The 24,399-nt window shown below is 37.9% G+C and overlaps 2 protein-coding genes across 8 annotated transcripts; both read right to left on the minus strand.

Moving 5' to 3' along the window:
- Positions 1-738: 738 nt before the first annotated feature.
- Positions 739-9,172, minus strand: LOC146450790 (uncharacterized). The gene is made up of 6 exons (XM_085100035.1): positions 9,073-9,172; positions 8,874-8,951; positions 7,957-8,024; positions 7,154-7,267; positions 1,706-4,249; positions 739-1,307 (listed from the first exon to the last, which is right to left on the minus strand). Exons 1-6 carry the CDS (start codon positions 9,170-9,172, stop codon positions 1,287-1,289), a joined length of 2,925 nt encoding a protein of 974 aa, XP_084956161.1. The 3' UTR covers positions 739-1,286.
- On the minus strand, positions 9,168-22,646 carry LOC146450791 (hsp70/Hsp90 co-chaperone CNS1 homolog). Of its 7 annotated transcripts, none has more exons than XM_085100022.1 (7): positions 22,545-22,646; positions 12,122-12,172; positions 11,666-11,784; positions 10,524-10,685; positions 10,341-10,418; positions 9,944-10,011; positions 9,168-9,547 (listed from the first exon to the last, which is right to left on the minus strand). In XM_085100022.1, exons 3-7 carry the CDS (start codon positions 11,754-11,756, stop codon positions 9,374-9,376), a joined length of 573 nt encoding a protein of 190 aa, XP_084956148.1. In that variant the 5' UTR covers positions 11,757-11,784; positions 12,122-12,172; positions 22,545-22,646; the 3' UTR covers positions 9,168-9,373. The 7 variants fall into 7 exon arrangements, with proteins under 7 accessions (XP_084956148.1, XP_084956154.1, XP_084956151.1 ...); XM_085100028.1 differs by having other exon boundaries at positions 12,118-12,172; positions 22,545-22,606; XM_085100025.1 differs by lacking the exon at positions 22,545-22,646 and adding an exon at positions 19,485-20,204.
- Positions 22,647-24,399: the final 1,753 nt, after the last annotated feature.

A 24,399-nucleotide genomic window follows, 5' to 3' on the forward strand; every position in this document is an offset into this window, starting at 1 on the left:
GCCATAAATTATTATTAATCCTAAAACAAAACGTTGTATGGTATTTACAGTTGAAACTTGATTATTTGGCTCTCTGGTGCTGCACCTTTCCTACTAGCACCGAGTTAGATTTGCATGGTTTTAGAAATCTCGACTCGGTAATATTTATCAAGAATTCAGCAACCCGGAATAAGAATCTAGAGAATTGATGAGTCCAGATGATCGAGTTTCTCTTTATTATTCAAAGGAAAACTATTTTAAACTGATATGACTGCCTATCAATTTGGCATTCGGGGGCTAAAATCCAGTTTACCCAACATTGAAAAACTAAAACTAAGCTTCATGAATAGGCATGCTTTTTTGTGTCTAGGTAACCAGTGGCCAGTTGGTACCTACTAACATTACACAGCTAACTAAAGGTTGGAGCGCCTACTCTTGTAAATCTGCAGTCTTATAAATCTTAATTCGTCGCTCCATTTGCAATCGTAATTCCTCCGCTTAAAAGTCTAAAACAAACGGAGCTCAGGCATGAAAAGAATTCAGTTTTTGCAGATCCAATTTCTAATTAAACATTGTGATTGAAACTTTCTGAGCACTAAGCTCTCTTTACTTTCGTATGTGATTTCCAGCACTCCTAGTTCATTTAAGACAAATACAGAGAAACCATGTTTCAATTACACCGCAAAATACTAATTCTTAAGTTTAGGAGTTCATTCTTGCAGCTTAAATCTAGGGAATTTATTTTTTTTCTTGTTTCTCTTTGTGATTTTTTCTTTTTTTTTTTTTTGCTTTCTGCTTCTTTTCTTACTATTCCTATCCTGTAGTAGTTATAATTTCTGAAATAAATGTCTTCGAAATAAAGAAATAAATCAAACATCTATTTACTATCGGGCATCTTACCAATATGCTGGTAGTACCAGCAAAAAAATTATAACGTAATCGCACCCTTCTCTTTTTAATCTAGACGCTTATTGTCTTGTTTTGTTTTTACTGAAGTATAAGATTCAATCTAAAATATTGCTTTTCAGCACAAACTTTTCTCGGAAAAAAATGCTAACACAATTTTGTCAGATAAATAATTCCCAATTTTATAGAGAGTCCACGGTAATACTTATCTAAAAACAATTCTAATAAAATTTGCAGAAAAAAGTCTGTCCACTATTTAAACAATCAAAATCACACGATACTCAAAATTAACAAGCTATTTACAGTCTCTTGTACAAGTTCCTTGACATTGTTTTCCTCTCACGACGATTTCTTCATCATGTAAGCTGTCACAAATGGTCCTGTGGTCTTTTCTTCGTTTATTACGGATCTCCGTTCAGAAGCTATAAAGCAAAAACATCCGAAAGGCAAATTTGAGTAACAGCAACAGATGTGCAATACTATTTACAAGGCCAAAAAGTTAATATCTCTTGTAACTTTTTAACCTTGAAAATAGTATTATAAGTCTCAAACAAATATTATGGACAACAACAAATGTCTGAAATAATTATGCACCATAGTGTTGTAGCGACCGAGTATTTTTTTTTCATTTTTGTGCTTTCTTTTTTTTTTTGCCCTTTGTAAAGGAAGAACATAGTTCCTAAAACAACTTCACACCTACAAAACATATAACGGGGAAGGGATCTCTCATCTGTTTTTTCAAAAGTTAAAGGAGACCAGCTGCAAATAACTTTAATGAGAGCTAGTAAATTCTTTTGTGAACGTTGATCTATCTACTCACAGAGGAGGTCAACTGCTCTTGTCCGCCTAATTCTAGTGAAACGTCATCACCAATGAGTACAAATGGAGCCCAGTAATCCACTGCACTAAACTCGTCAGATTCTCTCATGGAGTTCATGGCTTGGTTCAGAGCTGCACTGGCACTTTCACCTTTCATTAAGTGCTGATAGAATCTTTTCATGAACTCCATAGTAGCCTCGTCATCAATCGCCCACAATGACACCAGAACAGACCGAGCACCAGCACCCAAAAATGCCCGTGCGATGCCAACCACACCCTCAGCCTTAATCTCCCCACGGCCACTATGAGAGCAACTCAGCACAACCAACCTTGCTCGCATGTGAACATTCAGTACATCTTTCATTGTTAAAAGAAAGTCTTTCTCGATGGGAGTCCGTGATAACGGTGACGGATTTGGTGCTAAGAGAATTTCTCCTGTTTCCATTCGCCCATGTGCTGCAATGTGCACCAAAGCAACCGAGGAGAGGCGTTTCAATACTTCATTCTTCGTTGCATGCTCTCCAATTAGCGGCGTAGTGTGAAGTATTCGTCCAATCATTTGCGATTCTTTTCGTGCGAATGGCAGCTGCGGCCACTTTGTCCCCTCAAAAGTAACCTTTTCGATCCAAGGATCACCCACGATCAGCGCCCCACTGTTAATGTGGTAATCAGCGGGACATTCTGCGATTAATTGCAAACTCGTCAGTGATGGAATCACGCGGATTCTGAAAGATTCGCAGAGGTACTTGGAATCTGAGTCCATGAATGCAGCGAAAGGAGCCAAACACAATGGACCCTCTGGAACGAATATCACTTCATTGTCAAGTAACAAATCTTGTATAGGACTCACGATGGTCTCATATAGTAAACTTAAGGCACTGTTCCAGCAACTGGAGGATTGATTTTGCTTCTTCCCGGGAGGGGTTCTTGCATCTGAAAGATTTTCACGAATTTTCTTTAGCGTGGTATCCAAGAAATCTTCGGCATCAAGTTGGCCATCGGGGATCCGTTTTGCTCTTCGCTGTACATCCTTTCCTTTCTGTAAAACCCAAAAATTTACTACTTGGTTTCCGAGCGCTATGAAAACTGCATTGGAAGAAAGATAACTGTAAATGTCAGTTATGTTTTTTATTTCTGTGCAAGATTCGGCTCGGGTGTCTTTGGATGCATACTTGAACTCCATGAGATCATTCAGAGCCTGTGCACGTCCCTGCTCGGCACATAAGAGTGCCTCCACAACCTTGCCTTGCTGTAAAAGCAAACGCAATAAAGTAACATATACTGTTTGGTACAAATGGCGAAAGCTCACCTTCCAGTCATCATTAAACGCAAGATCGCGCCTTACATTATTAAACGTCTTTATACTGTGTAAAAAACATTCTTCAGCTTGGCATAAAGAACCAATAAATAAAAAGGTAACTCCAAGGTTATTAAACGCATTGCCAATGAAGACTTTGTCGCCCACTTTTTTTGCGATTTCCAGGCAACGTTCATGGTAATGTATGGCTTTTTGTAAATCTCCGAGTTTACCATAACTACTACCTAGATTACAATACATCTTTCCTTCACTTGAGACATCTCCTACTTTTCTTGCGATTTCTTGGCAACGTTCATAGTAGTGTATGGCTTTTTGGAAATCTCCGAGTTTCTGATAATCGGTACCTAGTTTACCATATGCCGCTCCTTCACTTGTGACGTCTCCCACTTTTCTTGCGATTTCTAGGCAACGTTCATGGTAGTGTATGGCTTTTTGGAAATCTCCGAGTCCCAGATAAGCGCTGCCTAGACAACCATACGCCGTTCCTTCACTTGAGACGTCTCCCACTTTTCTTGCGACTTTTAGGCAAAGGTCATGGTAGTGAACGGCTTTTTGGAAATCTCCGAGTTCCTGATAATCGCTGCCTAGAAAACCATACGCCCTTCCTTCACCTGAGACGTCTCCCAGTTTTCTTGTGATTTCTAGGCAACGCTCATGGTAGTGAACGGCTTTTTTGAAATCTCCGAGTGCCTGATAACCGTTGCCTAGATTACCATATGCCCTTCCTTCACTTGACACGTTTCCCACTTGTTTTGCGATTTCTAGGGAAAGGTCATTGTAGTGAATGGCTTTTTTGAAATCTCCGAGTTTCTGATAATCATGGCCTAGCTCAAGATACGCCATTCCTTCACTTGAGACGTCTCCCACTTTTCTTGCGATTTCTAGGCAAAGGTCATGGTAGTGAACGGCTTTTTGGAAATCTCCGAGTCCCTGATAATTGCAACCTAGATTACTGTATGCCCTTCCTTCATTTGAGACGTCTCCTACTTTTCTTGCGATTTCGAGGCAACGTTCATGGTAATGTATGGCTTTTTGGAAATCCCCATGACTGTAATAAACGTTCCCAAGATGACAACAAATTTTCTCTTCTTGTAATTTGTCTCCCGTTTCCTTTGCAATCTTAAGTTCATGGCCATAGTATTGCAGTTTTGCTTGGAGTTTTCCGGGGATGTTATTACCAGAGGTCCAACTTTTTCTACAGCTGTCATTTGCATCTCTGCCTTTTTTCTGTCAAATATAAACATAACTGTTTTTCGAAACGATTTTGTTCAACTTGTGGAAGAAATGGAAATAGGAAAAAGGTGCTTGCTGATCATGTGTTTTAAACTAGCTGTTGAAATAGGCTCCTTACTGTCAAATGTTAAATAGTGTAATTTATTTTGAATCTACTTAATCGATTTCTAGTGGAGGAAACGAGTAAGCTTTTACAAAGAATTTTAATAATCTTAATTGCCATCATCATCGTCATGATCATCATCGTCACTGCCGACATACACCAACAACTGATGCAAGGCGGGTAGGAAGACAAGTGGTTGATCGTCTTTTATATTATGTAAATCGAGAAAAGCAAAAAAAAACGAAATATAGACAATGACACACTAAAATTTTCCCATTTTAAAAGTGGGAACAAGTTGTAACAGAGGTTAACAAGGAGATCTTTTCTGAAGCGGTGAATTATGTTCCAAGTAACTGCATTGCAAGTTTGCGTTGTTTCTTTTATATTTTCCTTCACCGCTGCTTATTTTTCTTCTACCTTAGTTAAACGAGGCAAACATTTCACTCCTTGAGACAAAATTACCACTTAATGAAGACAGATACCGTATATATATTTTTTTATTTGAAATCTGTTTTTCTCTGGGCAGAGGAGCAAAACGACGGAACCTAATGTGGAGAATGTTTTGTTTTCAAAAACCTTTATTGTATAGCCTAGATTTCATTTAATTTGGCTTTGTTTCGTGATACATGCTGATTTTTGTTTCTTTGTTCGTTTGTTTTTTCAGATAGTAAAGAAAATATTGTTAACCAGAATAGAAATCCTTCGTGGAGACGGATACAGGTCCGAGTTGTACAAAAAGAACATTAACTTTTTACCTTCTTAGCTATACCCACGACAGCAAAATGGTCATTTCCTAGCTTTTCAAAAGAAACGTATTTACATAAAGTTATTAAAACGAAAAAAGCTAAGAATACAGCAGAGAAAATAAGCGAACTTTCCTTGTTACTTAGAAAAAAAGGTTTTAAGAACAAAAAATACAACTAAGTGCCATAGTGGCGTTGAAAGTTAATGAAAAAAAAAAAAAAATAGTAATCAACAATCACACCCGTGGCTATCTGTTCGCACGCGTTGATGGACATAAAAGCAAGGATTCCAGATGACTTTCGTAATTGTTTTAATGTGTTGAAAAACTGCCAGAACAAGTTTGATTATCTCATTAATGAGATATTACTCATTAAACAATTACGACCGTGCTTAAATGTGCAATCAGACTCAATTTGCGCTAAGGTCTTTGTCTAACTTATACAAATTAGTGACTCTGAACTCTCAGTTAGTCTTGAAATCGCATATTTAATTTTAGTTTCCCTTGATCATGGCGCCAAGATGTCGCCGAACAGAAGGACTCTTCTATCGTTAGTTTTTGCCTGTATATGTTTAACAATCAATTAATAATTATTGGACGAGGTTGACTTGTCAGTGGCAAGCAGATCAATTATTTGCCGAAGCCGAATACTGAGGCAAATTATTGATCTGCGTGACACTGACAAACCACCATATTTTGGGATAATCGAGTTCAATAATTGTTTTATCATTCCATCACCGTGGTTTTTTTGGTTTGTTTTTGGTGAAATGCTCGCGCTTCAGAGTAAAATTTTCTCAGAACAGTTGTCAACTTGTCTTTCGATGACACGACTGACTCTTCGTCTATCTTTCATTATTTGAGATCGCGAGTAATTTTTAAAAATACTTTAAGCTGACGTTCATCGCACACTTGTCACAACAATATATCATAATCTTCTTTATTAGTTATTGTAACTTATTCCCTTAGTTCTTTTTATTCTAAATCTTTTCATTTTTGGTTCCTCACCTGTTATTAATTTCAAAACATCATTACGCAATATAGAGGCCACCTAGAAAATCGGATGGTTAACTCAAAACAAACTAAACAAATTTTACCATATAAGAATGTAATTAAAACACTGTAATTAATCTTGAGAAAAATAAAGGTTGAACAATTAGTACTCTCGAAAGATGTTGAGGTCACCTTTTGTTGCTTTCTAGTATTCTCACAGTTTTTTTGATCAACTAAAGATGTCAAATCGCTCTGACAGCTCAGGGAAGCGATCTGCCATTTTCACACAAGAGCGTGGTTTCGTTGACGCATAAGCAGAATACCATTTACAGCAAAACACAGTTGAAGAGTACTGCGCATGGGCAGACCATTATTTGTAGACAGGATGTAGACAGTTATTTGCATTTCACATGGTTTGCTCTTGGCCAATGAAAAGGAAGAAAAAATGCGCCGAATGAAGTTTATTTACTCTATTCGTGGCGGCTAAGTTAAATTATTGGGAGTTCAGACAAAAAGACGATAAACAACAACAACAACAAAAAAAACAAAAACAAATCTTAGGTGTTCATTAAGCCAGTCACTGTGAAGATTTAATATAACTGAATGTTTTCTTTGTTTCTTATAGAGTTTTTTAGCTCTTGTTAAATGCATGTTTAAAGTTCTACTAAATTTAAGCCTCGACATAAATCCTCACGACGATTCTCTCGGATGACGCAAACTCCTTTGAAACTCGTTAAACGTAAAGTGTCCGATCAAGCGGATTGTGGTTTTGGTATTAGTACGTGAAAGTCTTGCAACACACAAAACTAATGGAAGCTAAGCCAATACCAATCGTAGCTTGCTCGCCCGCGTTTTCCCGCGCTCGCTGCTGGTTTCATGTATTTGCTTCGAATTCTAATTGGTCCATTGTGCTGTTGTGATTAGCCAGAGTAATTGCTTTTGTTTTGGTTTTACGACATTCAATCCACTCAACTGTTCCATAAGCGTGGCTAATTTAATTTGTTTTTAAATTAATAACCAATCATCAATGAATAAAACTTAAATTGTTGTTTATCAAACTTACTGTTTGCGTTTCTGACAGATCCTTCGCTGCCTCTTCCCCAGTACCTTGCAAGTTGTTTTGCTCACTCACCGAACTGCTCCTTAATTCCAACAACTTCTGATTGTTGTCGTCAATCTTACATTAGTCAAGATTTCCAATACATGAAGAACAAATGCTATAAAGGATTTTTAAAAAACCCTTACAGGGAATAGTGAATGGGCATTATCTAGATTAAACTTTTTCCAAATATTTTCTGACACTGACTTTCAAAATGTTATTTAAGAGGCTCAGTATGCCAAGCTACGTTTCCACCTAACACGTTTTGCTCTTTTATTTAAGACAAGACTAAAACTTCAAAGACTTAAAGAGAGGTTCAAAGGAATGTTTTCAAAAGGTTGCGATGTTATCAAATGGTTTTAAAATTAAGACAGTCACTTGTAAATGTCAAAATATCAATGTCCTTGTTGTAAGTATTTTGTTCCCTCTTGCTGAACCACTTCTCCAAAGAGAGTAAGCGATATAGTAAACGACGTCACAATCCACTTATTTCTTTTAAATAAGTTGATCCTTGCCAGTGATCAAGTTTCTGCTATTGCGCGTTCTTGTGTTCAAATGGAAACTGGGGATGAGTTTTTAAATTTTTATTTTAGCAGAAATTGGAGTCCATCAAAAGAAAGATCGCATTAAAATTGGTCAGTTTATGTGATCTCTCTGGCGATGGGGTTCATATTTTCACACGACGCAATTTGAACAATTTTAAACAAGAGCCCAGTCCCTTTATGAACTTCGGAACGGCAATTGCACAGTTTATTTGAAAAGGATACTGCTAATCCCTTATCGCACCACGTGACGGCTTCCTCAAACTGATTCAGTTGAACACAGGCACTTGCTCCTAATAACACAGAATTATAACAGCATTTTAGTTCACTCATGTTAGATCAGTATCATGGCTCCACGAATTAGTTATAAAATAAGATAAGTACTTTAGAAAAACTAGTCCTTCTTTGTTATATTTGATACAAAATCATACATGAAAAAGTCGGTTGCCTTCCCAACTATGGCCAATCATCAGACTTAAAAAAAAATCAGTGAACATAATCTGATTATAATTTCATTAATATTCTTCCAGATTGGATGACAAGTTACAAGGATTTGAGTTATAAATAAACAATAGCCTCCATTTGGCGCGAAAATATGCTCAGATATTTGTCCGCAGACATTATCTGTTCCGAGAAGCGAACAGTTTTCCGAGAGCGAAGCTCGAGGAAAACTGTGAGCTTCGAGGAACAGATAATGTCCAAGGACAAATATCTGACCATAATTTTAAAGCAAAATGGAGGCTATTGTTGTTATTATCCTTCAAATATTTTTCGCAACATGTAGCAACGAGCTTGAGTATTTGAAACATTTCGTTTAAGAACAGTTTACCGTCAAAAACGTTTAGAGCGTATGTTGTTTTCTGATACTGCTTTATCGACCAGCAGGTTTATCTCTTCTTCTGTCACAAAAGCAAACCGTTCCCCCATCTTGACTCTAATTTTAATTGCAAACTTGAGGGGCCTTGAAGTTTTTGAAATTGGGGAATATCATCGGATATTCCCCAGTTTTAGCTGGGTAATATTCGGTCACGTGAGGCGTTTATTCCAATCGCGCACGAGCGAAAATATTTGATGGATTATAATTAGTGACAAACGCGATTAAAGGCTGCCATATGATCACCATTTCCGTCTGTGACGCTCACCTATAACAGTCGCTCCGACATAAGACGGTTGTAAGTCCAATGCAGTCTTTGCATCACTCAGTGAATCATGGAAGTTACCTGCGCGAAAATCAATCAGAAACGAAATATGCAATGTTGATGAACGCACAATAAAGCACTCTTATTTTTTGTTGAAAGACAGTTCACTTGCCAAAACTGCGAAAACCTCAAAACTCCTCACCCAGATTAAAATGTGACATTGCTCTGTACCTGTACAGTTTGGCGTTCAGTTCTTCATCTTTGTAGTTCAGTTTGATTCCTTTGTAAAAAGTAAAAAACATCTTGCATTTTTCTGAATGTAGGTTTAAAATGAAGAGGAGGGGGCTTCATTTGTTTTTCCAGAAGACAGGCTGACCCCTCACCCCACCCCACCCCACACTCTTAAAAAGCAAATAATGAACACTCCCTAAGAACTATTTTGTCTTAGACTTTCAGCTTTCTAATTAAACTGGCAACAGCTCTTGGAAAATAAATTATCATTACTAAAACTTATCACCTCTTAAAGTGGTTTCGTCATCATTATCCAGTGTTTTCTCAGTAGCACTTGTGATGTCAGATTCATTTGCATCGTCCTCTCCGCCTGCATCTTGCAGCTGGTTCTGTTCATTGACAGCGCGGTTCCTTAAGTCCAACAACGTCTGGTTGTTCTTGTCAATCTTACATGAGTCAAGACTTAATACAATGCAAACAAGTTTGTGACTTTAAGTAAGGAATAGACCCATGCCCCTTACTAGGCCGGTCATGGGACAGATGATGGCCAAATTTCGTAACTTTTACAGTTTTTAAAAAGTCAAGATTTGGTTGAAAAAGGCGCCAAATAGCGCAATATGTTTCGAACAGGTGCAAAGATTTATTTAAGAGAAAAAAACACTTGGGGGTTAGGTGCACTTTAACTTCTTGTCCGTTTGTTTGCTTGGTTTTCTCTTCGAGAATTTAAGAGAAACAGAAACATTGAAATATTCATGAAAAAACAAAGGAATCATTTGTTCTGATCAGTCTTGCATAAGATGGCACCTAAAATCAGCATCTGTAGCATCTGTAATAAAGGATACGGCTAATCCTTTATCACACCACTTGATGGCTTCCTCAAACTGATTCAGCTGAACACAGGCACTTGCTCCTAATAAAGCAGAATAATGTTAGTTCGGTATGGCTCGTACAATGTTAATGACGGACACTTCTATAAGGACACCCAAGGAAGGCAAGGCCACTTTGGTGTGTTATCACGGGTATTAGCCGCAATTGACTTCAAAGACGTTTGTGAAATCGAAATACTAAAATTTTGAATACAACATCTATACTGAAGAGGTATTTTAAACTTTATGATGCGTAACTTAATCTGCTATAAGTGCAAACTAAATTTTCAGCACATGCAACATTAAGCGGTGTTGAAGATTTCAAATTTGTCACTGCACACTCGCCGCCTTTTTTGTTTTTTAGAAATCTTACCTCTCACGATCGCTTTCACCAATGATGGTTGTAAGTCAGTAGCAACGTTAGCATCATTCAACGAATCATTATAATTTCCTGAAGAAGAAGAGAGAGGAGAAGTTTCAATTTAAAATGCTCCCTAAATTTGCGACATTTAAATATCTTAGTTAGGCAAAGCCCAAACAATTAGAAAATTCTAACCTAAACAAAAATAGGCCTCCGCCCTGTTGCTGTACAATTCGGCCTTCAGTTCTTCATCCTTGCAATTCACTTGAATTCCTTCCGTGTAGAAGTGAATTGCGTTGGTGAGATCTTCCTCTCTGTATCTCTCATTACCTTCAGTGTTATAAGCCTCTGCAATGGCTAAAAGAAATGAAAAGTGTTGAATTGGGATAGGGAAGCGAGTACGCCGTGAAGAAGCTTCAAGGAGCATAGTAAAAGTGTTTGAAAAAAAAAATGTTGTAATTTTGTGTAAATAAGTAAGGTATGGGGAGGGAGAGTAGGGCTTATTTCCCTCTCCGATAAAAATGAGGAGTCTGGTACTAGTAGGGAATTGTGGGATCGCTGTCAAGAAAAAGTGGCAATATAAAAAAAAAAAAATAATCAATAAATAAAGATAAATAACCGGCATTTGCAGACAAATAGTGCAGAAATGAGCAAGGCTGATTTCATTGTCAGGGAAATATATTTTGCCAGTATTTCGAAAGGCACGCATTTCTTCTTCAGGGTGTTTTTAAAACTGACTCTATGGCAAAAGACGTTGGGATTTAAAACAGTGACCTGCAAGGAAAAGCCGTTAACAAAGGAGATTAAACAAGAATTAAGCAATGAAAATGTCGAAAAAATCCTTTTTTTGTCGGCGCAATGTCTATTCCTAATTCCTCCACCAGAACGAAACCACAATCCCTTCCTCGCATTAATTTACCCATAAGTCCTTAGTGTGGAGCAGTCAGATTGGAGGGTCTTTAATTCCTGGTCGAGCAGAGACTTAAAACACTCAAAGGAAAGGAAGTTTTTGCATCATCCCTTTACCTAGAAACGTCCGCGCACATACCTTGAACTATCTTTTCATATAACGTATGGGGTTTTTAACCAAGTGGACTCACAGCAAAATGAAAAGAACAATTGGTATTCATATTAAAAATTTATTTCGTTTAAATGACAAATACTAATACAAAAGCCATCGTTTCGGCTATAATTCTGGCCTTTTTTACTGAAAGGATTATGTTCGGCACCCACTGCCCAATATACGCCTGCGCTACACGCTACCCAGGAAGAAAGAATTAATACTGAAGTGGCTCTCTACGGTGTTCTGAAAAAAGAAGTAATATATTTCTTCTCACCTCTTAAGGTGACGTCATCAAAATCCAGCGTTTTCTCACCAGCGGGTGTGACGTCACTTTCACTTGCAGCTTTGGTTGAACTGCTCGCCATAAATGCTGCGAGTGTCTTCCTCAAAATGCTATGGAGCGAATTTTTGCACGTTCGTTTAGTTTGCAGGTCACTGTTGTTGCATTAAAACAGTTTAAAAAAGAAAGGTCTGTATGAAGAAAAGGCCAATGAGTTCTAGAGGCGAAGAAAATGGACGCTTTCGGGAAATCATAAAGCAATGCAACGTCATGCGAAGTCAGCAATATTCACCCTCCAAGTTTCACTACTTTACTCTTAATACTCTCGGAGTTATTCCGTCCCCGCCCCCCCCTCCCCTCCCTCCACCCAGGCCAAAGAGACCAAAAAGCCCGTTCTAGATAAGCTAATTCGTCTATAATATGAATACAGTGAAAGAAATTAATACCTACCTCAGAAGCCCAGAGTATGATTTACATTACGGAACTTGTCAAGGTGGCTAGCTACAGGAGAAAAGTTCATTTGCCCACATTAGTCACTCCATTTATTGTTTTTTTGAAGAATAGACAGTTATGTTTCAAAGAGGCAAAACATTTAACCAACTTCACGGACAAGTAACTTACTGACTAGACCCAAGGAACAGAGGCCAATCATTGAAAATCTTTTAGACGCTAGAGTACTGTATTTATTCGATTAACCACCCACCCTCGAATAGGCGCCTACCCCACCCTCTCCCAACAACAACGACAACAACAACAACAACAACAACAACAACAACAACAACAACAACAACAACAACAACAACAACAACAACAGCAACAACGACAACAACAACAACAACAACAACAACAACAACAACGACAAACCCTTTCTGTACTAGCCAAGCGTGAAGTAAGAGGAGAGTCAATAGGCCATCTTCATGATGGCGTCATTTTACTTCAACTACCAGAATTCATTTCGTTTTCCTTTTTAAATGTAAATTTTGTAATCCCAGTGGACAGCAAAGAACAATAGCCCTAATTAGCATGAGAAAAGAAAAACCAGAAGGATTCTGGTAGTTGTAGTAAAATGACGCCATAATGAAAATGTCCTATTGTGTTCCAAAATTGGTTTTAGATACGGTAGTCAATGTACTTTGCTATTGTTTATGACTTGTCTATGTTAGCTTTTACTCTTTGTTTTGTCTTGTTGAAGCGAAATAAACTTATTAGCCCTTGTTTTGTTATTCTTTAAAAATGCTCTCGTTTGCTGAAAATGTTAGGAAAATAATAAGCGCCCACCCTCGAATAAGCACCCACCTCGAATAGGCGCCCATCCCCATGGGCCCAACATTAAATAAGCGCCCAGGGCGGTTAATGGAATAAATACGGTAAGACTCTGGGTGCTAAGGAGGGATCTGTGCTAGCAATTGTTTTAAGCTTGGATTTCATAATCACTACTTATATAAAGGATGCATTTTCTGACACAGAAAAGTTGTTTCGTCATCCTAAATTAACGTCCTAACTACACATGTAATGTTTCTCCCATGTTAAACGACGAAAAATCTTCAAAACGCTTACTAAGGATCACAAAAGGACGAACAGAATTGCTGGTTTCGGTCACGCAATATAATAATACCTACAAAATTAGCAATAACGAAAGATAAAATCATGGTTAAAGGTAAATGGAACACTTTTTACGTTTTTCATACAGGCACTGAGTATTTTAAACGTTATTGTGAACTAAATGGCTTCCATTCCACTGAAGAAGAAACTGGGATTCCGTGGCGGTCTGCATATCTTAAAATGACTTTACTTGAGGCCACGTATTTTGTCAGCCAACGCCATAAAGTTTGTTTTTTGTTTTTCACGGGTGTTGGTCTTTTTTATACGTATATTTGCGTTCAGGGTGGAAAACAAGCCTATAGTCCTTCGTTGGAATTCCTCGCACGCGAGGATCCTGTATGCCCGTTTTTTAACACGTTTGAGTGGCGTGACGTCCGTTTGTAGAATTCTTACGTTCGGCAAAAAACTTTAATGCAAGCTTCATCAATCGGCAGTCCATATTAATTTCTCCCTATTTTATTCACGAGGTAAAATTTTCGTTTTAGTCAACCAAATGACAGCAAGGGATTTTTTATAGCACAGTTTGGTGAGATATTCATCCTCTGTCCGTCTAAACGCTTTGTTGTTATCTTTCTCGTCGATCTGTTAGATTACTTAAGTTTTACAGCCCTCAGTGTTCAGTAGTAATTGGTTTCGACGTATTTCACACTGAAAAGCGAGCTTCAAAAACAAAGACAAAAAAACGCAACTATTCCTTTATTCACAGAAACCGAAATAAATTATCACCTTATACGTCAATAAATTAATTAATTACAAACACTGCACGAATCATGCGGGACCGTGCGGAGAAGAAAACTTGGGGTTGACTGTTCTTCAGACCTAACTTGTGTAAACGAACACGACATTTAACCCGTTGGACCAGAAAATTTCAAGACAGATTCAAATGAAGCAGTGTCTGACTATATTTCGAGATAATCAACAATGTTTAAAATGAGAGGCTATGCGCTACCGTTGCTATGGTAACGAGATTGTAATTTCAAAACTTTCACCCAAAGTCCAAAAAACTGCAGTGAGCCTCCTTAAAGTCTCATTCTGTTGTTAAAAATCCTACAAATCCAGACTGTTTGCCTGTACTTGCACTTGTGGAACATGCCAAACTACACGATTATATACAAAAAACGAGTATAAATTAACACAACAATCGGAAAAATCACTGGATTTACCACAAGAGGTACGAAAGTGGAGCAACTGCTTTTCATTTTGCTTTGTTGACTATCTGTCCATTCGTCCATTCGGTATCGTTGAATATCTCTTGCTTTTTCTTTGAGTTCGCGCACCGACCCGTTCCGAAAGCGCTCAACATCTTTTTGGTGTGGGTCTACCGCGAACAGCGCTTTTAGTTACATGTGGAATGAGCGCACTAGACGACATTTCTTGTCACTCTGACTCAATCACGCCTTCTAAGCAAAACAGCAACGCAATATTGACTTGCTTGAATGTCAAAAACCATCATTTAGTCATCAATGAGATGCTGCTTCACACTACAAGGTAAACAAACAGTGTTTTGATCGTTATCGCTCAATCGCATTTTGTCTCACAGATTCATTCGTTTTTTCAACTTAGTTCAACGCTTGTGTTATGGGTGTCCCTCGATGTGACATAACCAGCTTCAATTCACCAAAACAAGCAAAAGCAAAAAGTTCATTCCATATTTGACTGCTAAGTGCTCGCTCCCTGTTTTTAGGGAGCAAACGTGAGATTCGCGGTTTTGTTTTCTTGAAAAAATGAATACATACACGAGAATAGTGCGAAATAATTGTTACCTTTGATGCTAACGCATTTATACTTCTAAGAAACTGAAAACAGCGAGCAGCAATGAAGTATAAACATAGTCACTTGGTCATCTCTGCCACCAAAACAAAGACAGTAAATTATTCCCCTTACGATTTTAAGTCGTAAATCATTGTTTGCTACTGTTTTATCGACACATTGCCGCATTTAACATGTCGCTCAGCTAGAAAACACTGTAGATTTTTTAATTTTCGTCCACTGATACTAGTAACTTGGTTGAACCGCACAACACCCTGAAGCTCTGGCACACCACATTTCGCAACGACTGAAATCATCCCTTACTATCCAGAAAATTATCACCGCCACTCGGGAACACCAGTTTCTTACATATCAAAAATATTACTTGCGAAGTTTATGAATATTACTACGTGCCCATACCATTTAACAGAACGACAACTTAAACTTTGTCACGTTCGCGATCCCTCGACAGATACAGGAAAGAAACAGGCGAAGACTCGCCCAATACGTAGCGCACACGCAGTAGACCCCTCTTTGCCATTTGAGACTTAAGAAGGAAATCCTATTTTATACCTTGGGCTCCGCCCAAGTAATTTAGTAAGATTGTCATCTTCAGTCGCAATAGGGACGAAAGACGTCAAGTTTGTCTAGCTGCGTTTTACTGCCTTTCTTAATCTTTAACCTGTGAAGTACGCAAGACAGTCCACATACAAAGCCGCATAGTTTTATAGTTATCTGAAGTTCAGCGGAAACTTCAAGTGCCTTAACAATGTATTACGGATGATGAATTCTGTGTGACTTGCTTCGAAGCATCTCAGTTAATCTTTATTCCGAGAAACAGTTCAACCACAAGATAAATAATTCCGACGGTTGACGTCGTAAAACACGATTGATTTGTTTCGGTTTCTTGCATGGAAATTGAAAGTCCCGGGTAACATTTTATGAAAAAAACCAAATTTTTCTTGAAAATATTCTCCGCTCGTGCAAATGCCCTTTATGGTATATATTATTTGATTAAAAACTGGATTATTGTATAATATAATGCAATTTCATGAATTTGATTGGCTTAGCTGCCATGGTATATGAGACATTATACCATACCCGAGAAATAGTGACCATTAAACTGTTTTAAAGAGAAATTAGTAAGATCATATCTAGCAATTTTTCTTGAGTGTTTTCTCCCAATTCTTGGTGTAACAATGCATGGGAAACATCGTGTTTAGCCAAGTTATAAAATACCTTACACATTTTTATCGAGTTTCATCTCCATTTGGTAACCAGTCAGACAAAAGAAACACACAAGACTAGACCGAGTTTGTACTGTGTCTAACTGGGTTGTTTATGTTCCTTCGCTCAATTCAAAACTTCTAAATTACGTGAGCCATACAGTTCACACGCGAAAAATAATGATTTTAAATTTTGTGCTTACCTAAAACCTTTCATATCTTGATTCTGTCCACTTTCGTTTGATGAGTTTTCAGTGATTTGCTTCGACGAATCTCACATTGAAAAGTGAACCTCAAGATCACGGAACTCTATCTTTTCTCCAAGAAACTGAAATTTGTTGTCAGATGTTACGACGTCATACGTTGAAAATACACTTTGACAAGGTTTATGTGCAATAAAATGTTGTTGTTGTTGTTTTTGGAATGAAAACTGGAGAAATATTCCATTGTTATAAATGTTATAGGTTTTCGCTCGGGCTATTTAGAGAATTTATCAATAAACTTCATTTATCAACTCTTTGGGAAAGTGAAACAGAAACAGAACTAGTTCTAAAAAAGATGTTAAACAAAATCAAACCATGGTGTTGAATTTGTATTAGCTCCAGTTGAAAATTAATAATATTTTACACGGGTATTATTATTATTATTATTATTATTATTATTATTATTATTATTATTATTATTATTATTATTATTATTATTATTATTATTATTATTATACAGGCAAGTAAAAGCTAGCGATATAATGTTTCGGCGACGTCATGACGCCATTCTCAAGGAATGAATAATATAAGCGAGTTCAACGGAGTAAGATCTTAGATTAGCATAATGGAGTAATTTAAATAAATACTTTGGCGCGGATCAAATCTGTTTGTACATTCAAGCGTGGTCTTAATTGTTTGATGTATAGCATTCAGGGGCACCCAACGGATCGTTTCGGTAAATTATCTGTTCGGAAGGCCCTTAATCCCCTACAATTTTCTAAAGGGAATTTTCACCACGAACTTTCGTGGTATGGGAAATTTAAGGCCTAGTGTTTTCGGATTGATAAAAACGTTGTTTCGGGTACCGAAAAAAGGTCAGCTAAGATTTTCGGAAAGGAAATAAGACCTAAGGTTTTCGGGAAATGGACAAAAATACCCTACTAATTTCGAAAAGACTCAAGTTCCCCTAGAATGACCGAACAGATAAAAATATTATAGCGCTGCCTAAAATGAACCTACAGAGCTTTCAAGCCACTCCAGATCGCCTAAAAGAACGTGTTAAAGGATCTGAGAGAAAATTGTCGTTGGGTGCCCCTGATCTCTATCTTGCAGGGAGCCGGTATTTGTTTAATTCCAGTCAAAAGCGTCCCAAGATTTTCTTGTAATGACCGGGCGTTATGAAAATTTTTCTCGGCTCTACGGCTCTTTTGAGTTGTGAGTAAAAGCCACGATCCCGTGGGCAAAAACAACAAAAAATATGGACAAAGTACAACTATATTTTCAATAACTGAAAGAAAAACTAGCATACAGATACTTCTTTAGTATGAGCGACGAAGAGAGCCATAGCGAGAGCGAGTTTTATTTTCCAAATACACGAAGAACAAGTCAAAAGTAAGCAAAACAACATGAGCAAAATTATCAATCACGAAGACGAAAATTGCGGTAACAGTCCAGAGGAGATACAAAAGTTTGTTCAAGAACAGAAAAGTGAAAAGACTGTGAAAAAAAAAAAAAAAAACTTCAAGTGATATGAAAATAATAAGCGCCCACCCTCGAATAAGCGCCCACCTCGAGTAGGCGCCCATCCTCATGGGACTAACCTTAAATAAGCGCCCAGGGGCCCGTTTCTCGAAACTCCCGGTAAATTACCGGGCCCGATAAGTGTCTTTGGTGATAAATGTTTCTAACCAGAAGTCAATTTTTTGTTAGCATTGAATACTTAATTTTGAAATCTTATAATAATATAAAAACATTGGCCAAGTACCATGTCTGGAATAACTATGTAATCGGCGAAAAAACATTTAAAAATATACTTATCGGGCCCGGTAAGTTAGCGGGACTTTCAAGGAACGGGCCTCAGGGCGGTTAATCGAATAAATACGGTAAGACTCTAGGTGCTAAGAAGGGATCTGTGGTCGCATTTTTTTTAAAGCTGGGATTTCACAATCACTACTTAGATAAAGGATGGGAGGGATCTGTGGTCGCATTTTTTTTAAGATGGGATTTCACAATGACTACTTAGATAAAGGATGCATTTTCTGACGCAGAAAAGGTGTTTCGTCATCCTTAATTGACGTCCTAACAACACGTGTTATGTTTCTCCCATGTTAACCGACGAAAAATCTTTGAAACGCTTACTAAAGATCACAAAAGGACGAACAGAATTGCTGGTTTCAGTCACGCAATTGAATAAAACCTACAAAATTAGCAATAACGAAAGACAAAATCATGGTTAAAGGTAAATTGAACCCTTTTTACTTCTTTCATACAGACACTGAGTGTTTTAAAGGTAATTATGAACCAAATGGCTTCCACTGCAGAAGAAACTGGGATTCCGTGGCGGTCCGCATATCTAAAAATGACTTTACTTGAGGCCATGTGTTTCTCAGCCAACGCCATACGTTTTGGGTGTTGGTCTTTGGTTATACGTATATTTGCGTTCAGGGTGGAAAACAAGCCTATTAGACGAGGTTGGGATTCCTCGCACGCAAGAATCGTGTATGCACGGGTTTTTTTTTAACACGTTTGAGTGGCGTCACCGGTCCGTTTGTGGAATTCTTACGTTCGGCAAAAAAACTTTAATGCAAGCTTCATCAATCGGCAGTCCATATTGGTTTCTCCCTATTTAATTCACGAGGTAAAAATTTCCTTTTAGTCAACCAAATGACCGCAAGGGATTTTTTGACGAATTGTGCTTGTGTGAACAGTTTCAAGTTACCTGTGTGTTTGCCTCGACAAACTTCTCATTGAAAAGTGGAAAACCTAAAACAAAAACAAAACCTAACTTGTGTAAACGAACACAACGTTTAACCCGTCGGACCAGAAAATTTCAAGACAGATTCAAATGAAGCTGGTTTGCTTTCGAGGTTTTATTGAAACTCACAGCCAACAGCTTAAAGTCTCATTGTTAAAAATCCTACAAATCCAGACTGTTTGCCTGTACTTGCACTTGTGGAACATGCCAAACTACACGATTATTTACAAAAAACGAGTATAAATTAAAACAACAATCAGAAAAATCACTGGATTTACCACAAGAGGTACGAAAGTGGAGCAACTGCTTTCCATTTTGCTTTGTTGACAATCTGTCCATTCGTCCATTTGGTATCATTGAATATCTCCTGCTTTTTCTTGGAGTTCGCGCACCGACCCGTTCCGAAAGCGGTCAACATCTTGTTGGTGTGAGTCCACCGCGAACAGCGCTTGTCTTTGGCGGTTTTGTTTTCTTAAAAAAATGAATACATACACGAGAATAGTGCGAAATAATTATTACCTTTGATGCTAACGCATTTATACTTCTGAGAAACTGAAAACAGCGAGCGGCAAATGAATTATAAACATAGTCACGTGGTCATCTCTGCCACCAAAACAAAGACAGTAAATTATTCCCCTTACGATTTTAAGTCGTAAATCATTGCTTGCTGCTGTTTTATCGACACATTGCTGTATTTAACATGTCGCCCAGCAGACAACACTGTAGATTTTTAATTTCGCCCACTGATACTAGTAACTTGGTTGAATCGCACAACACCCTGAAGCTCTGACGCACCACATTACGCAACGACTGAAATCATGCCTTACTTTCCAGAAAATTATCACAGCCACTCGGGAACACAAGTTTTTTACATATCAAAAATATTACCTGCAAAGGTTATGAATATTACTACGTGCCCATACCATTTAACAGAAGGACAACTTAAACTTTGTCACGTTCACGATCCCTCGACAGATACAGGAGCCGGAAACAGGCCAAGACTCGCCCAATACGTAGCGCACGCGCAGTAGACTCCTCTTTGCCATTTAAGGCTTAAGAAAGAAATCCTTTTTTATACCTTGGGGTCCGCCCAAGTAATTTAGTAAGATTGCCATCTTCGGTCGCAATAGGGAAGAAAGACGTCAGGTTTGTCTGGCCGCGTTTTACTGCCTTTCTTAATCTTTAACCTGTGAAGTACGTAAGACAGTCCACATACAAAGCCGCATAGTTTTATAGTTATACTTCGCGGAAACTTCAAGTGTCTTTACAATGTATTATTGATGATGAATTCTCTGGACTTGCTTCGAAGCATCTCAGTTAAGCTTTATTCCGAGAAACACTTCAACCACAAGATAAATAATTCCGACGGTTGACGTCGTAAAATACCATTGATTTGTTTCGGTTTCTTGCATGGAAATTGAAAGTCCCGGGTAACATTTTATGAAAATATCAAATGTTTCTTGAAAATATTCGCCGCTCGTGCAAATGCCCTTTATGGTATATATTATTTTATTAAAAACTGGATTATTGTATAATATAATGCAATTTCAGGAATTTGATTGGCTTAGCTGCCATGGTATCGGTGAGTCATTATACCATACCCGAGAAATAGCGACCATTAAACTGTCGTAAAGAGAAATTAGCAAGATCATATCTAGCAATTTTTCTTGAGTGTTTTCAAATTAACAATTATTCCACGAGCGCGCGTTGGATATGAGATGATAGATAGCCAACGAGGCGCGTAGCGCCGAGTTGGCTATAATCATCTCATATCCAACAAGCGCGAGTGAAATAATTGTTTTATTAAAAACAATCAAGAATTATTGCTAGATCTTGCTGATTTCGCTTTGAAAGAACAACCAGAAGACAATTTATTGGTCGCCATTCCTCGGGCATGGTATAATGGCTCATATACCTTGGCCGCTAAGCCAATCAAATCTCTGGAATTGCATTATACAATAATGCAGTTTTTAATAAAAACAATTATTCCACTTGCGCTTGTTGGATTTGAAATGATTATAGCCAACTCGGCACTTAAAGAGTCTCGTTGGCTATCTATCATCTCATATCCAACGCGCGCTTGTGGGATAATTGAGAAAAAATCTGGCTCCCAATTCTTGGTGTAACAATACATGAGGAACATACATACATACATACATACATAATCTTTATTTAAACACGATGATAATTAAAGCTGTTAGCTTGTGGGGTCGTGTGTTTACTTCTAAACTAACCTAATCTACTTTACATTAGAATATGTCAGGTATGATAATAGTTAATAGTAGACAAAATTCTGTTGTTTATATCGTGTGGTTGATGCAGATGTGCAGTTAAACTTAAAATCTTTAAAAAAGTTCTCAGCGCTGACCCGCTTTCTGAGGTAGTTAAAGTTCGGGGACGCCGCTGCCTCCTTGTCGTTGTAATTAACAAAATTCCATAAGGATGAGCCTCTATATGAGAGAGAATCTTTCATATATCTTGATTCGCACCTTGGTACGAGGAGACAGTTCTGCTCTCGAGTGAAATAAGTGTTAACGCGGTTTTGACAAATAGTCTCAGACAGCGTATCAGGTAAAGATTCACTATGAGCCTTATAAAAAAGTCTGAGAACGTCTAGCTTATAGTAAAGAAAAAAGGTGGGCCACTGAACACGCCTAAGGACTTCATCAGAAGCCATATCCTTTGGTAAATTGTAGATTATACGTGCTGCTCTACAGTGTAGTCTCTCTATTGAATTAAGAAGGTCGGACTTACAACACGAGCCCCACAAAACTAAACCGTACTTAACAGCTGGAACGAACACTTTAAAATAAAAGTCTTTTAAAATGCCTCTAGGTAAAAAACGAGATCGTTTAAGCAAATCAAGTTTTTTAGCGAAGGTTCTCTTTATCTCAAGCACGTTGGCTACCCAGGTGAGTTTCTGGTCCACTGTCAGTCCTAATAATCTCGTCTTCGTAACCAAACTTAACACTGAATTTCCTAAGTACACAGGGGCGATGGGTCCCATCGGTGTCCCCTTTGTGAAAAGAATGACCTCGCTCTTGCTGGGGTGAGGTGTCAACCGGTTGTTTAGGCACCAGTTGTAAAACTCTCGTAAGGCCTTATTTAGTTTCTCAATCGCCAAATCAGTGTTTAGCCAAGTTATAAAATACTTTACACGTTTTTATCGAGTTTCATCTCCATTTGGTAACCAGTCAGACAAAAGAGAAACACAAGACTAGACCGAGTTTGTCTAACTGGGCTTGTTTATGTTCTTTCGCTCAATTCAAAACGGCTGCCGCTAAATTACGTGGGCCATACAGTTCACACGCGAAAAATGATTTTAAAGTTGTGCTTACCTAAAACCTTTGATATCTTGATTCTGTTCACTTTCGTTTGATGAGTTTTCAGTGATTTGCTTCGACGAATTTCACATTGAAAAGTGAACCTCAAGATCACGGAACTCTATCTTTTCTCCAAGAAACTGAAATTTGTTGTCAAATGTTACGACGTCATACGTTGAAAATACACTTTGACAAGGTTCATGTGCAATAAAATGTTGTTGTTGTTGTTTTTGAAATGAAAACTGGAGAAATATTCCATTGTTATACATGTTAAAGGTTTTTGCTTGGGCTATTAAGAGAATTTATCAATAAACTATAAACTTCATTTATCAACTCGTTGGGAAAATGAAACAGAAACAGAACTGGTTCTAAAAAAATGTTAAACAAATCAAACCATGGTGTTGAATTTTTATTAGCTCCAGTTGGAAAATAATATTTTACATGGGTATTATCATTATTATTATTATTATAATTATTATTATTATTATTATTATTATTATTATTGTTATTATTATAATTATTGGGTGGGGGGAGGGGAGGGCTGAAATGGTAATCTCTCTGCACTCGGCACATCAATCACAGTCATGTAGGATTTTCGCTCGCAATGAACTCTCAGGTCGTTTTGGGGGTTAAAATAACAGTTCGGCTTCGAAAAATAAAATTTAAACAATACTAGTTTGCAATTACGTCTAGAAATGTTTAAGTGATGGAATTAAAGCTTTCATTCCGACAAAACTGCTAAGAAGCGTGTTGTAGTGTCTGTGAAATCTAAACCCTAGATGAAGCTTTAGGGAGTTAAGGCGCTCTAAATCATTGTACTGACTTATAATAAAAAATGTTTCAATAAAAACGTTCTTTGACTTATAAAACCTGAGAGTATCAGCGGCAGATTCAAGTTCAAGATGGAAGAAATAAGTGATGGGAAAAATCGCAGTTGAAAGCGAAAAAGCGACGATGTCAAGACCCCCGACCGGTTAGCTCAGTTGGTAGAGTGCCGGACTACCGTGCGGGAGGTCGCGGGTTGAAACCCCGGCCGGACCACCACTCAGGGTCTTTAACTAACTGAGGAGAAAGTGCTGCCTTTGCTCTGACATCTGCAAATGGTTAGACTTTCTAGTCTTCTCGAATAAGGACGATAAACCGTAGGCCCCGTCTCACAAACCTTGTTTGTAAATAACTCTGTGGGACGTTAAAGAGCCCACTCACTGTTCGCAAAGCCATAGGGGACGTAGTTCCCGGTATTGTGGTCTGGCCTTTGTGCGTATATTCCGTATATCCCGGGTCCGCAGTAATTGGCCTTAGCTGTTGCGATATCCCTGTCTATATTTGACAAAGCTAAATAAATAAATAAATAAATAAATAAATAAATAAATAAATAAATAAATAAGTAAATAAATAAACGTCCGCTGATTCTTGCATGCAGTTACTTTCTCTGACTTCATTTGTCAAAACGAACATCCCCGAATATTTTTGGCCTTGCATATTATTTTGTTAAACGTACTGGCTAAAATCAGGGGGCTTGAAAGCAATTTATTGACCCGCAATGGGTACTTTTGGCTATTTCAGTGCGGTGAGGGTAAAAGGCGGAAAGAGTTTGCGGAATGGTATGTGGAATGGCGTGCGGAATGGCATAATTATGCGAAATACGATTTACGCGGGGAATAAATTAACTGAAGAGCGCATCCTGTTTTCGCGCCAATTTTATAAGAGCAGCAGTTTTTTCGATGTTGCGGACTATTAAACAACCAAACAACAGATCGAGGATTAGAAAATATACGCCTGGGATAGATTATGTCTGATCGCTGGTTAGGAAGTGAGAGTGAAGAAATCGACGAAGTTTCGCATTCAAGGAACTAAGAATAAATTAAAT

This window comes from Pavona decussata, unplaced genomic scaffold (assembly GCF_977016875.1).
Source record: "Pavona decussata unplaced genomic scaffold, jaPavDecu1.1 SCAFFOLD_426, whole genome shotgun sequence".
In the NCBI taxonomy this organism is placed as follows: Eukaryota; Metazoa; Cnidaria; class Anthozoa; order Scleractinia; family Agariciidae; genus Pavona; species Pavona decussata.

Coding starts and splice junctions, on each gene's coding strand:
- LOC146450790 (XM_085100035.1), bottom strand. CDS start 9,172: ATGTTTTTTACTTTTTACAAAGGAATCAAACTGAACTACAAAGATGAA. Junction 8,025..8,873: donor TGTCGGAGCGACTGTTATAG/GTGAGCGTCACA, acceptor CTGTGTTATTAG/GAGCAAGTGCCTGTGTTCAA. Junction 7,268..7,956: donor GGTGCGATAAGGGATTAGCA/GTATCCTTTTCA, acceptor GACTAATGTAAG/ATTGACGACAACAATCAGAA.
- LOC146450791 (XM_085100021.1), bottom strand. Junction 10,012..10,340: donor GGTGAAAGCGATCGTGAGAG/GTAAGATTTCTA, acceptor CTGCTTTATTAG/GAGCAAGTGCCTGTGTTCAG. Junction 9,548..9,943: donor GGTGTGATAAAGGATTAGCC/GTATCCTTTATT, acceptor GACTCATGTAAG/ATTGACAAGAACAACCAGAC.